At 36.0% G+C, this 14,746-nt stretch overlaps 2 protein-coding genes and 1 long non-coding RNA gene across 3 annotated transcripts in view; 2 read left to right on the top strand and 1 right to left on the bottom strand.

The window, feature by feature from the left end:
• The window catches only part of LOC140145747 (centriolin-like), a 112,123-nt gene that overhangs the window by 48,724 nt on the left and 48,653 nt on the right, over positions 1-14,746 (bottom strand). The window lies entirely within an intron of this gene.
• On the top strand, positions 1,012-3,825 carry LOC140145744 (uncharacterized). Its single transcript, XR_011858130.1, has 3 exons — positions 1,012-1,210; positions 3,235-3,308; positions 3,759-3,825. It is a non-coding gene; the product is annotated as an uncharacterized lncRNA (long non-coding RNA).
• Positions 5,693-11,383, top strand: LOC140145751 (E3 ubiquitin-protein ligase TRIM45-like). The gene is made up of 2 exons (XM_072167427.1): positions 5,693-5,766; positions 8,323-11,383. Exon 2 carries the CDS (start codon positions 9,458-9,460, stop codon positions 11,381-11,383), a length of 1,926 nt encoding a protein of 641 aa, XP_072023528.1. The 5' UTR covers positions 5,693-5,766; positions 8,323-9,457.

The raw sequence follows: 14,746 nt of genomic DNA, 5'->3' as shown, positions 1-14,746 counted from the left end.
TTTGTGAACTGACACGGTCACGTGACGCTACCGATTGATAATATGCTTGCGTGATTACGTAATCTCAGCATGATGTCGTCTCCTCCTCTGGAAAGTAATATAAATTTTTGGAAGATGTGGCAAAGCTTCCATGAATTTTACATTCACTAACTATGGACACCAAAGGACTTGAAACAACATGAGCTTGGGAGGAAGTATACCTTGTGGGCATGGTGTGTATTTTGCTCAAACACTACCCCTGTAGTGCACAGTATGCCTGGGGTATAAAAGTATGATAAGAAAGTTCACAATCTAGTAGGCCCTAATTCAAATGTCAAATACATTTTCACAAAGTTATGATGGTAAATAAATATCTTGAAAGAATAGATAACTTCAAAACTTTGGAAAGTAATATAAATTTTTGGAAGATGTGGCAAAGCTTCCATGAATTTTACATTCACTAACTATGGACACCAAAGGACTTGAAACAAGTCTACCTTAAGTGTGAAACACATATTTTGATGGAGGTGTTTATTTCAATAAAATCATATTAATTCATAATTGTCTAAATGTTTGCCTTTCCCCAAATATTGATAAATTTGACAACACTAGTCAAAAAATGGGGGAAACTAACTAAATAATAAATAAATAGGCCTAAATAAGTAACATATATTTTCAATATTTCAACAACTAATAACTAAATAAATAAATAAATAAATAAAAAATAAATAAATAAATAAATAAATAAATAAATAAATAAATAAATAAATAAATAAATAAATAAATAAATAAATAAATAAATAAATAAATAAATAAATAAATAAATAAATAAATAAACAAAAAAAATATATATTTTTAATATTTCAACAACTACTTTAATTTTCACATTATAAATTAACACTGTTGTACAAAATACCTCTGTTCCACACCCCCATGCAATTGTCCAATAATCCAAGTATGAACATGAACATGACCTTCCACTAAGACATGTACAATGGCAACTGCACAATAGTGCACTCTGCTAACAACCTTTGTACAGCTGCCGGGTTTTCTGTGTGTCACGAGAAAGGGGATTTCCCATGATATTCTATTATTGAGGCCTGGTAACGTGTGACATGATATACTTATTTTCACCCACTTCAATATTTCTGATTCCTTGAGAGCAATTTTGTAAAACCTGTATTGAGTAAGCAGACTTGCAGAGAAGTTTTAACTGAAGATATCAATTAAAGTGAGTATATTTCATGTACAGTCCTAGGTTTATACAAATGTATATCTTATATACTAACATTGATCAATATGATTTCAATCCATGACAAAGATACAAAGCAAGGTGTTTTTTCATGTGATTTTGTGGCTGCTTTTTTCTTCATGTTATTTTGACCAATACCTAAAGAACCACAACATAAGTAAAACTGTTGGTGTATAAATAATTATCATACATTGCTCCACAATAATTTTGCCTGATATACATGTACGTATGTGTTAGCCTCATAGAACCATGTGAATAGTGCACACATACAGGCGGATCGCAAGCGGGCGACCGGGCGGGCATGGCCACCTCACTTTTGTGCAAATTAACCCCATTAAAAAAAAAGTTTTAGCTTAAAACTTGCCAATTGTCGCATGTTTCGCTCCTTTGGCAAAAGATGGTTAGATTTTTCCCTTTTGTTATAGTCCTAGGAGGTCTATTTTTGTGATATTAAATTAAGAAGCTTTTAATCAATTATTTTCATGCAACTTCCCAATGATCATTCATTTCAGTTTTGCTTTCATAATAAAAGAAAAAATAACTAAAATAATAGTAAACAATAATAATAAACTGATATACAAGATGTGAGCACTGTACGCATCCAGTGTGTAATTATATACAGTACCAGTGATTGGCTGCTCACACCATCTGCCAATAGTCTTTAACAGTATTTAGTTCCGCCTGGTTGTCAAATGTTGATGGGGAGTGCATTCACCTTGTAAAATGTATCTGGCTTTACGCTTTAACCCACTAATTTATTGTCATTTTTTGATTCGAGGTTTAAGGTGTTTCCACTATTTCCTATGTTTGCAAGAATATATTCATCCTAACAGCAACAATCAGAATTTCTGACATCTACTCAATTCAAGCTCCAGTAAGTGTACACAGGGGTGTGATTGGTGCTTTAAGAAAAAAACCCAAGGCCATGAAATTGCGGAGCGAGCGGAGCTCTCGCCTGTTGCGGCCGGGGGTCCAGGGGTCCAGGGGCAACGCCCCGATTGGGGTCGAGGGGGCAAAGCCCCCCGAAGCCAGAGAGGTTTTACACACTTGAGCACCACTGGAGATGCAATTTCATGGGGTAAAATGCAAAAATGAGAAACTGTTAAAATACTTCACTTTATAGTATAAAAACATTTATTATCTGTGAATACATACTTCCAGTATCATATCATTCACATACACATGAGAAATTGCATCACCATTTTGCACAGTACAGTGTGTCTATAAATCATCCAGTCAGGGTTCTAAGGAATTTTCATTTTAAAATTGGAGATTTTCTCATATCCGAAACTGAAAATTCGGAAATGTGACATCTCTGTTAAGCATTTAGCTCTTGGTCCAGGGCCACTCCAAAAGTTTTTTTTTTAATCTCAAAAATCCGGAAATCCGGAAAAATCACACCCCTGTGTACACTTCCATTTCACTCCCAAAATGGTAGCTCCCATAAAGCTATCAAGGACGTACTTTAACATGATCAGCATAATTTAAGCGTGCAACACATAATTATGCAGTTTTGCTGATTGGCTGTTCATCTAAGACAATATTTAGTTCTCAGTTGGCAAATGTTTACATCAAGCATGTTCTCCTTTTACAAAGCGTACTGATTTTAAAGAGATTATACCCAAAGAGTACAAACTCAAAATTACCCCATGTGTAATGATATGGTAATTTTGGTTTGTTGCTCATAGAGGAAACAGTGTACCTTGAGAGCGTTTTCAACCAAGAGCCCAAAATCAAACGACAATTTGCAGTTTTAAGCTTGAGCGTTACAAATGTTTGCACACTCAGCGCTTAATGCACATTTTTGGCACAACATAGTAAATGCATTCTGATAAAACAGCACTCATTGAATCAAAGTTTGCTGGGTAAATAGCAAAATGATTCAGAGGTACACTAATTGCCCTCCATGAGCGACACACAAATATGACGGTGTTGGCACTCATTTACCTCATTTACTACTTTACACTTTAACCTATTCAATTTATTGTCAATCTAAATTTCAGATATTAGGAGTTTTCCTTTTGACCAGTCATCCTAGCAGCAACAACTCGTAGTCCTCTATTCAATTCAAGAAACAGTAAGTTTACACTTCCATTCCTAATAAAAAGCATAAGACATTTAGTCCTATGCAAAAGATAAAAAAAGTTTACACTTCCCTTTTACTCCATACAGCTATCAGTGATGTACTTTCACATGATAAGCATAATAGAAAAGGCCCTAGGATGGAGCCTTGTGGAACTCCACATGAGATATTAGACCTCAAGGTGCTTGCTATGATTTTTTGTACCAAACACATCCAAAGGTCGTTCTATAAATGTACAAACATGAGGTTTAGAAAACTCTCCTAATGCATTAGTGTAATAAAGCAGTACTGCTGATTGGCTGCTCATATGATATGCTGATAGCGGAACATAATATATAATAAGCCCTGCCCAGTTGGAAAATATTGACGGTGAGCATATTCTCCTTGTAAAAAGGATTCTGCTTTACACTTTATCCCACTAAATCTATTGTCATTAAATTTCAGATATAAGGTGCTTCCACCTGTCATTCTAACATCAACAACATCAATAGATATTTATTCAATTCAACCAACAGTAAGTTAACACTTGCATTCTATTCAGTTTCTTCTATACAGCTATCAGTGATGTATTTTCACTATGTACATAAATGGTCTCATCTCCAATGCCTTCAATTTAACCTCAAAGTGTGGAGTGTGAGTTTTTGTACCCAACACATGAAAAAGTCGTTCAAATGTGCATACATCACGGCCCTGCACTTCTTAGATCGCCTTGATAAGAGTTCGAAGCCCTGTCGTCAACAGAGGGCAGTAAACTCGAGGTAAAGAATATCCCATTTCGCGCTAATGAGCTGGTCAGTAACCGTAGAAAATGCTTGTTTCTGGCGAAAATTGACAAGTAACTTGCACAAATTTCTAGATACAGTTACTAAAAGGTTGTGCGATGTATTCAAACCATTTGTTAACCATTTCTTTTTTAGGGAGTAATAATTATTTATCATGAATATTATTGTCATGTTGATGACATCACAGTTACTCGCATTTTGTTCATTTTTTAATTTTGAAACATTTAACGCTCAAACGTCACACAAAATCAATCAAATATATTTTTCTTTATTTCACCCGAGTGTCCTTGCCAAGATTCTAGCATCAGACCATTTGATTTCTCAAGATACAGCCTTTATAAGTGTTAGGTCACTTCTGTACAATTCTTATAATTTGTTTCATGCATACAAATAGCAATGCACATTTTTGTTGTGTTTTTGATAGGTTTTCATGTCCGATTTTAACGATAAAACATTCCCTACATAGAAAAACAATATGGCAAAACATACAACAGTTTGTAACATTCTCCATGAACTTGACCATCTATGTTTGGATTGTGATGTAATTAACATGTGTAATGAGATTTTCTCTTTCTGAATCTGACTTGTAAAATATTATTTTTCATCACAATTTCTCATCAAATTCGTACATTTCTGGATCAAGAGTCAGGTAAAACATTTTGTGGTTTTGAAAATTGGTTTAAAAATAACGCTAATAAAATAGTTTGGATTGATCAAGCAATCGCTTTTTATGATTTTTAAGGCAATATGCATAAATGATGAATTTGCTTGTACATAATTTTTCACTTCAGTAAGCTCGTCTTTTGACCAACGTTCATTATTGATCACGTGTTATATTGTATGTGATTGACATCAAAGAACCACATGTGTATGAGCTTGTGCATTGAATTGAATTACACAATGGTTATTCAGGTTATTGATCGCTAGATGTAAGTGAACATGATACATATTACGTAGGATTCCATGCCTGTGCGGGGAGTTGAACCCTAGCGACCAGAACTATGAACACTTTGAAGTGTTAGCACCTTGCAGGGCCGTTACATACCAGGGTTTTGATCGGGGGTCTCAAGTTTGGTTTTGGTAGGGACATGCCGCTGAGAATTTGAAAGTGGACCCATAAATATACCAATTTTCCAAGAAATTTGTACCCATTGATATACCAAAAGTCAAAATTTTCGGCCAAATTGAACCCAAATTGTCTTAGTTTTTACAAATTTTCCCAAAATTTTGACAATTTTGGCTAGATTAAGGAAAAATTGGGCTATTTTCCGAAAAAATTGAAAACAATTTTGAAAAAGGACCCATTCATATACCAAAATAGGCTTTGAAAAAGGGGTCATTGATATACCAAAAGGCTGAAAATGCTACCCATATTTATGCACGCCCCGTATGGTCATTTGTACTGAGTACACCCCCCGGTTTTGATGCATGATATGAGTGTAATCACAAATAAAGCTGATTGGCTGCTCATATGATCTGCTGATAGTAAAACATGATATCAAGCCCTGCCCAGTTGGCAAATGTTGGGGTTAGCGTGTTCTCCTTGTAAAATGGATTCTGCTTTACACTTTAACCCATTGTCATTTTAAATTTCAGATATTGAGTGTTTCCCCTTAGACCCATCATCCTAGCAGCAACAACTCTTAGACCTCTATTCAATGCAAGCAACAGTAAGTTTACACTTACATTATAATACTCAGTTACTTCCATATAATTATTAGGAATGTACTTTAACAAACAACCTCACAGGTTGTTTGTTGCTGGACTGGCAATTACAAACTTACAGGCATTTCAACCTGCTATATAAAACTTGGTCAGTTGCAAGTGCATTACTGTTGGGCTGTAACTTTTATTGCTTATTACCTGCACAACCGACAATAAGCTATGTAATTTGAATTTATACTCGATTGCTGAGTGATTATGATGCATCGCTTTTGGAAAGCGTTGAGCAATCACCAAATTTTGCGACACATAGCTCGTTGCTTTTGTTCAATTATACTAAACACTGCGATTGCGATTGCAGATGACAATTAAAATATCCAAAAGGCCACAAAATATTTATTGTTTTAATTAATTTATCTCCAAAAGTTAATGATCGAGAAAGCAAAATAATGCATCCAGTTGGTAGGAAATGATTAGTTGAGGCACAAGCCAGCGCACTGAATGGTCTATTGTTCTATTGTGTCCGATTTGAGCGCTGACATATTGGAAAATGTTGCCAATCAATATTCATGAGAGTGTACATTCAACGTCCAATTTTCGAAATTGGGTGACTTGTGCTTGGCAGGTGTAAAATACATCTGACTGGGCGTTTTAAATACGTAACGCATAAAGGCATTGACATCATCGAATGGCTGCCTATAGTGCTGTTAGTGTTAGGCCTTTGTGGGGGGGGGCTGTGTTTAGTTCCTTTAATAATTATTATAAGGCCTACATTTATTTGTTATTCCTTTCTCTGTACTTATTCTTTCCTTGCTAAAGTATCACTCCCTCTTCTTATCTCCCTTCCCTTCTCCATCCCCTCATACTTTTTGTCCCTCTTTCTCTCTTCCTCCAGCACCCTCTCATTCTCATGTCCCCTCCTCCACCTCTTCCTCCCTCATCCCCTCCCAAGACCTCTCACAAAAGAGCTGCCCCCCCCTTCAGTACGCCACTGTTTATGACATTCTCCTTCTTAAAATAAAATAAAATGTCAATTTGTGAAACAACTTTAATATAGGCCTATACCGGTATACTTATTATATGTTACATGTAGGCCTATACGTAGCTATTACCATTATACAGTAATAGACATGCATACATGGCAGCCTTGATATGTAATCATTCAGCAAGCGCATTCAATTTATTTAAATGAAGCACCTACAGTCAGTGGGGTGACAACGAACAGCATCAGCGGCTAATGTGTGCCTTTTGAGCTTACGGCTACTCAATTACACCCTTGAGTGGTATAACAACAAAAGGTACTTTTCGTTATAGTAAGCGCTTTCACGCGACTTTCGTTTGATCACTTATTGACAGTAGTCTGCTAGGTAAAGCGTTAATACACTGTCTGGTCAGCTTACCGATTTAATGGTGGAAGCCCTTTGTCCCAAACAAAAGGTACCTTTCGATGAATAGCTTCTCAGATTTCAAATCGGCACAAGTGTACAATGCGTTACATAATCTATTGCCTCTCCATTCTTAATAGCTCCATGGCACAAGCGACATCACTCAAAGTTGAGATTTTTTCAACTCGCAAAAGCAACATTGTTTTTGCAAAAGTGATGATTATCGATCAATCAGATTAATGTTCTGAAAACAGAGGTATTAGCTTGCTCAAGTATAAATTCAGCTTTACCCTCACTCTACTAGAGTTCAAGTTTTGATAAGATTTCTTTTATAATAAGCAGAGCTAAATGTAAGGTTTAATACAACATTACGAGGTTTGTGACACTTTTCAATACGGAATATTAAAAGCATGGCCTTGATACAACGTCATCCAAGCGGGAAAGGTTCTTGTCCCACTGAAAAATGTTGTCATATGATGTCACAGTCCTCTATATAATTACCAAACTGAAAGCAGTAACCGCCTACTAACCGTTAGCAATGTTACAATACAAATAGCTGCCTAATGGCAACGTTGTAAGCTATTTTGCAATACCCAACAGCGAGTAAGTAACATAGACTAATGTAGACTATGCCCCAGCAAAAATTACTGACACAAACAAAAGTGCATAACCCTGATTAAAAAAAAGGGAACAATACTGTACTTAACAAGCATGTTCTGTGGCGATATATGCACTGTCTTAAATCAATGTCTATTATCGTCTCATACATACAACAATCAAATTTCGTGAATTCTTTACAAGCCACACCCACTGAATAAAAATTGGTATTCGTTATTTAAAGTGCCTGCAATATTATTTTCAGTACCAATGTTATCAATTAATGACCATGTTTGCTTTGCTTAGACATAAGTGCTGTTCAAAGTACAATATAACTTGATCCTGACTCAAGTTGAAAACTCAACCTTTGACATACCAAATGTATATATTCCTTATCACATTACTAAAATGTTCTTTGAACATTTACACAAGACAAAGGCATATACATGATCTTTATTATTCTTGACTTTTAAACAAAGTATATAGAAATGTTACAGAAACCTCACATTAATTGTAACTAATGCAACCATATTCATTCTGATGCTAACAGATGAATCCCATATTCTTTTTTTTTATTTCCAGATCCCTGTCTTTGAAATGACACACTTCTGACTGACTATATGGCCAAGCATCAAGACTGAAATAAGTTTTAAAGTGTATTGTGCAGTTTTATTCAAAATGATTTGATTTGCATGTAATTTACATCTCATTTGCATAATAAGTAGAATCACATCTTATTTCAAACATTGAATGGACAAATAGAATACATGACAGGTGCATATTCATCTGGTATGTAAATGACAGGTGCATTCATCTCATAACTTCAATGTTCTGGTAATTGAATCACACTATTTGTCCATTCAACTGCTGAATAGGAGAAAATATTTTTGTGTTGTACAGAATTTTCACTTTGATAGCACTGTTTAAAGTAAGTCAGGTCAATTTGTTGTAATTTTCTGTTTTATAAATGTTTAATCTTCCACTTCACATGGAATCTTCTTTTTAGTCCTTGCGTCATAGTTTAACTAAGTGGGATTAAAACTCTAAATTTAATACCAGTTAGCACTATTTTACGAAATCAAATTCCTACATTCAACATTTGTCAGAAAGTAGGCAATAGAAGACAAACACCAACAACCAAACACCTCCCTAGCACTACCCACAACAGCAAAACACAGAATAAAGTAGAATATTGTAAATTTGCAAAGGCTACACAGTTTTTTCCATTTAACTTTTCAAAAAAACCTCAAAAATTCAAGCAGGTACATGTTTGAAAACCACAATTACACATGCTGGAAACCATTACTTAACACCACTTAAACCATTGCTAGCAGCAGCAACAGTAGCACCATCATCATAAATAGCAGCAACAGTAACACAACAACAAAACTAATGTCAGTGGCAGGAACAGCAACAACAACAATACCAACCGTATAACAGCAACAACAATAGCGGACCAAGTATAACAGTAAAAGCAACAGCAGCAGCAACAACAGCAACAATAGTAGTAAATTAATAAGAGTATAAAAGCAGTAGTAACAATAGCTACAGTAACACAGCAAAAACAGTGATAGCAGAGGCAGCAACAATTAGATCAGTGACAACAAGTACATTAACAACAGCAGCTTCTCTATCAACACCTGACCACAGTAGCCAAGATTCAACAATCAGACAAATCAACAGCAGCATCCATCAATGATCAAATGAACATCCTATAATGGCTGACAGTAAACTACTCTCACACACAGAAGAGGATGAACTGAGTCTCACTGAGTGTGGCATATGTCTTGCAGAGATGGAAAAACCAAAGGCGCTTCCTTGCCTCCACTCCTTCTGCTTGAAATGCCTCAAAAGAGTAGCACATCCTCCTGGTAGTTTCATCTGTCCTCTCTGCCAAGAAAAGATTCCTCTACCACCTGCTGGAGTAGATGGCTTCAGAGACAACTTTTTTATCAATCAAATGAAAGAGAGACAAGCCATCTTAAAAATTGGAAAAATCATAATGCCATGTGCATGTTGTGGAGGTACTGATCAACAGGTTGCAGCACGTTGCATGGACTGTAATGGTGTCCTTTGTCAACAATGTGTTCATTCACATACGACATTGGCACCACTCAAAGTCCACACAGTCTTCACCCTTGATGAGTTAAGATCAGGTACAGTTGATATGAGTAAGGTGATGAAAGAGGAGTGTTGCCAAAAACATAAGGATCAAGTCTTGAGATGGTACTGTAAAACCTGTGGTATTTCTATCTGTCGTGACTGTACAGTGATGGAACATAGACACCCAGAACATGATTATGTTACAATAGAAAGTGCTACTGAAGGTCAACTGGCAGAAATCAAGATGCTGGTAGCAAATTGTAAAGGGTTATCTCACCAGATAGATGAAGCCATCACAAAAACACAACAAGTCAAAAGCAAACTGGAGAAATCCGCTGTTGAAGCTCAAAAGCAACTGGATGAAGCACAGGAAGCATTTCTGAAAGCTGTGAAGGAGAATTATACAGCAAACACAAATAAGCTTGCTGAAATAAAGACAAAGCAAAGTGAGAAAATTGATGATGCCACAAAGTCACTTCAGAATTTAAAGTCCAAGCTGACCAATGCCATGGATGTAGCTAACCAGGTCATCCAGACAGGTTCCAAGCATGATGTAGCTTCAATTTATTCTACTTTATGTAAGACCCTCACACAGATACAGGAGGTAAAACCAACTGGTATCAGCAAAAGCTTTGGTGTTGTTCAATTCAAACCAAGTCAGAATGGTAGTGTGAATCTTGGCACTGTGTCATCAAGAGGTCCGAGTCCTAGGGACAGAAATGGTAAATGGGTTCTGGAGAAAGAGATTGGTAAGGAAGGACAGGGAAAGCTCAAACATGGGCTGGGTGTTGCTGTGGATCCAAATACAACAGATATCCTCATAACAGATTATTCTGACAAGAATGTTAAAGTATTTGAGTCGGATGGGAATTACAAACGAGTATTTCAAGGTAATCTCAACACGCCTCATGATGTTGCTGTAAGCGCCGGTGGAATTCATTTCATCACTGATTGGACTGCTTATGTGAAGGTCTTCAGTCCAGATGGTACATATCTGAAGCAATTCCCTGCCATATCTCCAGATGGCAAATCATCTCATACTGATGGCTCACAACTATATGGTCTCACTATGGATAGTGATGGGAATCTGCTGGTAGGAAGCTACAATAACCAATACATCAGCAAACACAAGCAAGATGGTACTCATATTTCCACAATAAAAACAAACATCAATCCATGGGCCATAGGAATGACATCACAAGGGAGAATTGTAGTGTGCGCTCAACTTTCAAACAAAAATCCACAAATAATGGATCACATGGGTAACCTTCTACACACTATCAATAGACCAAATGATGTCAAATCATGGTGCCCATCTGGTGCTTGCTGCAGTGATGATGGCATCATATATGTCACTAGCTATGATTATCATGGAACCCAAGGTGGTATCTACAGCTTTACAGAGGATGGGGAATACCTAGGATGTGTTACAAATGATGTGATTCAAGCACTGCTGGGAATTATACTGATAGAAAATGACAGGTTAGTTGTAACACAACATGGTGGACATCCAGCCAAGGTCTTCTCCTATGTAGCATGATGAGTGTAAGCCAACTCATTCAGTATCACAAGTGCTTGATAAATCTTATGCATATCTCTGGATTTTCAACCAAGTACCTTTAATTGGACCTATTTACAAAGACTTTCTAAACCTGAAACTCTGTGCCAAATCAGCATTTAAGGTTGCATTTTCTGGTTACAAAGCCCATTTAATATATTTCTGTGAAAGCCAGGTGATCTGCTGGTGTCATTAATTATTAATGAGATATCACTAATTAGGTTTGGCATATCTAACTCAAGGGGAAAATTGTGTAATAAATTAAATAAATTAATATTATATAAATGCCCAGTAATTCCGTTTTTTAAAGTTGTAAATCTTTTAAAAACCAGATTGTCTCAGCAGCAGGGGAGCATGGGGCTGTCATGTGCATCTAAGTGCAGAGGCTTATCCTCTCATTCTCACTTGAGTCATCTCAAGCACACTTAAAAGTTTTTGGTTACCAGTCAATTCAGTTTTAGGTTAAGGTTGTTGTTATGTTGTTATAGCAACAAGTTCATCTTTCCTGCCCAGTCAGCTGTCCCTTTAGTGGTGTGCATCCAATCAGGTTTTCCATTTTATATTTTCATTCCTTTGTTATGGCCATAGTTCTCTTAGTGATGCACTTGCAAATGTCTCTGCAATCATGATGGACCAAAAAATGTGTTAAGGATCCTGAAGAATCTCATGAATGTGTTAAGGGGTGGGGTATGAACCTTTGGGCAGTATTTATTTTGGGACATTAGAGCACATCAGACCTATCGAATTGCATTCTGAATACGAAGAATGTCCTTCTGATATCAAATAATTTTGATTTTTTGAAATTCGCAATGCAATGGCAAATGATTAAAATGCAATTCGATATGTCTGATGTGCTCTCATGTCCCACAAAAAATACTGTCGAAACGCTCAAAACGCTCATTCCAGATCCCTTAAAGCCAGGGTTCGCAGGTTTTTGCCGCAGGTGGAAAAAACCATGGTTTTAACCGCGGTTTTAACCACTTGGCAAAAACAGTTTTTGCCGGCAAAAATGGCAAAAACTAAAAAAGTGATTTATAGTTCAGTTTTTTCATCTCAAAACAAATAAATTAAGTTACAAAAATAAGTTCCCGAGTGTAACAAGGCCCGATTTTGTAATTATAAGCAATATATTAAGAAATTAAAGGCCTGCGTTTTCATTGCTCAAGTGCAGTTAACCGAAATGTGGCATGTATCAAATTCAAAACTTTTTTATTTTAAGGACTTAATGAGACAAAAAAATATGTTGAATGATTCGTTAAAAGTTGTGTGTTACTGTTTATGAGCTTTCTGTGTCACTTTTTAATATTTGAGTGACTATAATGTGAGTTTTTGCCAGTTTTTGCTATTTTTGGCGGTTTAAACCAGGCAAAAACTGGCAAAAACAGTTTTTGCCAGGTTTTTGCCACTTTGCCGGCAAAAACAGGTTTTTGCCGGCAAAAACCGAACCCTGCTTAAAGCAATATTATAACATTTTCAAACAAAATAGATTAGCATTTCTTTGCCATAAAATGTTAGCTTTTATTGTCAGAGCAAAGCAAAGCAAAGAAAATTGGAATTTACTACCAGCGCACATGTCGCCAATACGTACCACTCCTTCGGTCATGTTGTGGTACACTGTACGACCCTTTGTTGTCATATCACCGTCCCGCACGCCGTGACGTACTGTGTGTTATGAACATTGTGTATGTGTTCGACTAATAATTCCATCGTAATAATAAAGCGCTGAATCAGCCTTTAATTCAAAATCACGGATTTTGACAAAACTACAGCACTCAGAGTCTTGATTTTTGCAGGGTATATTGGTTTAATAAAGTACAATTTAATCGTGTAAAAAAAAGAATTTTAAAGTGAGGGCGTCTTCCTCAGCAAATGTTATAATATGGCTTTAAGGAGTTTCTTCAAAACCTGAAGAATCTCATCAGTAGATTGTCTCCACTTTCTACTGCGTTTTATAGTGGCATATGGAGTTTCTTCAAATCCTGAAGAATCTCGTCAGTAGATTGTCTCCACTTTCTACTGCGTTTTATAATCATGAGAATCAGATGATCTTCAGCTTGTTTTGGTTGTTGAAAGGGATTTAATCATGTTTCATTGTTCTTCACCATCGTTTAACAACTCAAATCCTATTCAGCTGCCCTCGAGAAGTAAACCACACAGACGACACACCCTTGCTAAACGGTGATGAACAATGATGAAACATGATTGAATCCTAAATGATTGATATTGATATTGTTATGGTTTGTGATGTGATAAAACAAAATGAGTTATTTTTAACTGATCAATATTGATTTGTAGTGATAGACAAAAGAAATATTCTGATTTTTTTTATTTAATAATATTTGGCATTTTCAGCAACATAAATATAATTCATATCTCAGGAAACATAAATCCATTTTGCATGTGGTTTTCAGCAAATTGTAGATCCAAAATTCATGCTAATCATGTAATACCGTAAACATTCGCCTAATGGCGCACCTGGGCCCCTTTGCCTTGGGCTCAATTTCATGTAAAAATAGAGAGCTCCCTCCTCTAAAAATCCTAACAAGAATTAAGGGTATGTGCCCTTATTTACTGGTGGGATTTATATGGGAGGGCATTTTTAGTTTGTGTCTAAAATTCCAGTTATAGATGTCAAGGGAGCCCATAGCGCCATTAGGCGAACGTTTACGGTATTTCAACTACAGACAATTTAAGAAATATAAGGCATAGGCCTTAACTTTTAACACAGAAAGTAGATGCTATAATTGTGGACCTAAAACACTGGAGCCTAAAGTGGACATTGTCAGTTCTGGTTGTAAACAAACACTATTTCTAAATGTTATAATTAATTATTTTTTAAAGTAGGAATGGATACAGAAAGATATTTCAACATCAAATTAAATGAGACAATTAAAATTCTTACCTGAATAGTGTGTTCCCAGAAGAAAAACAGACATGGAAAAGAAAAAGAAAAAAAAGAAAGACATGTTAGTAATCAGGTAAGAAGCCATAATCATATTGGGGGAGGGGATGGTGAAGGGGCACCCATCCCCTTCAAAACTATTTGGTCTACTGGTGCCAAATATTGGCACCAAATTATGTTACAGGTTAATTATCTTTTTCTTGTGGCACTAAAATCTGCTTCCTCCAAACCCTGGCTGTGATCCCGTTTAGGTAATTTCTCTGCCAAATGTATACTTAATTCCAACTAGAAAATTCTTTTCCTGTAATTTAAGACATTTTAGATATCACTTATTACATGCATCATTATCCATTTTTCAGTATATAATACACTGAATGTGTTATTTCTCAACATGATATTGCTTCTGCAACTTTGTTGAGTATATTTATTAATAGAAGTAGAAT

Source organism: Amphiura filiformis, unplaced genomic scaffold (assembly GCF_039555335.1).
Source record: "Amphiura filiformis unplaced genomic scaffold, Afil_fr2py scaffold_597, whole genome shotgun sequence".
In the NCBI taxonomy this organism is placed as follows: Eukaryota; Metazoa; Echinodermata; class Ophiuroidea; order Amphilepidida; family Amphiuridae; genus Amphiura; species Amphiura filiformis.
Note: the sequence above shows the minus strand (reverse complement) of the source record. Positions and strands in the feature narration are given on the sequence as shown.

Bases quoted from the DNA above. Each gene is read 5' to 3' on its own strand.
- LOC140145751 (XM_072167427.1), top strand. From the start codon at position 9,458: ATGGCTGACAGTAAACTACTCTCACACACAGAAGAGGATGAACTGAGT.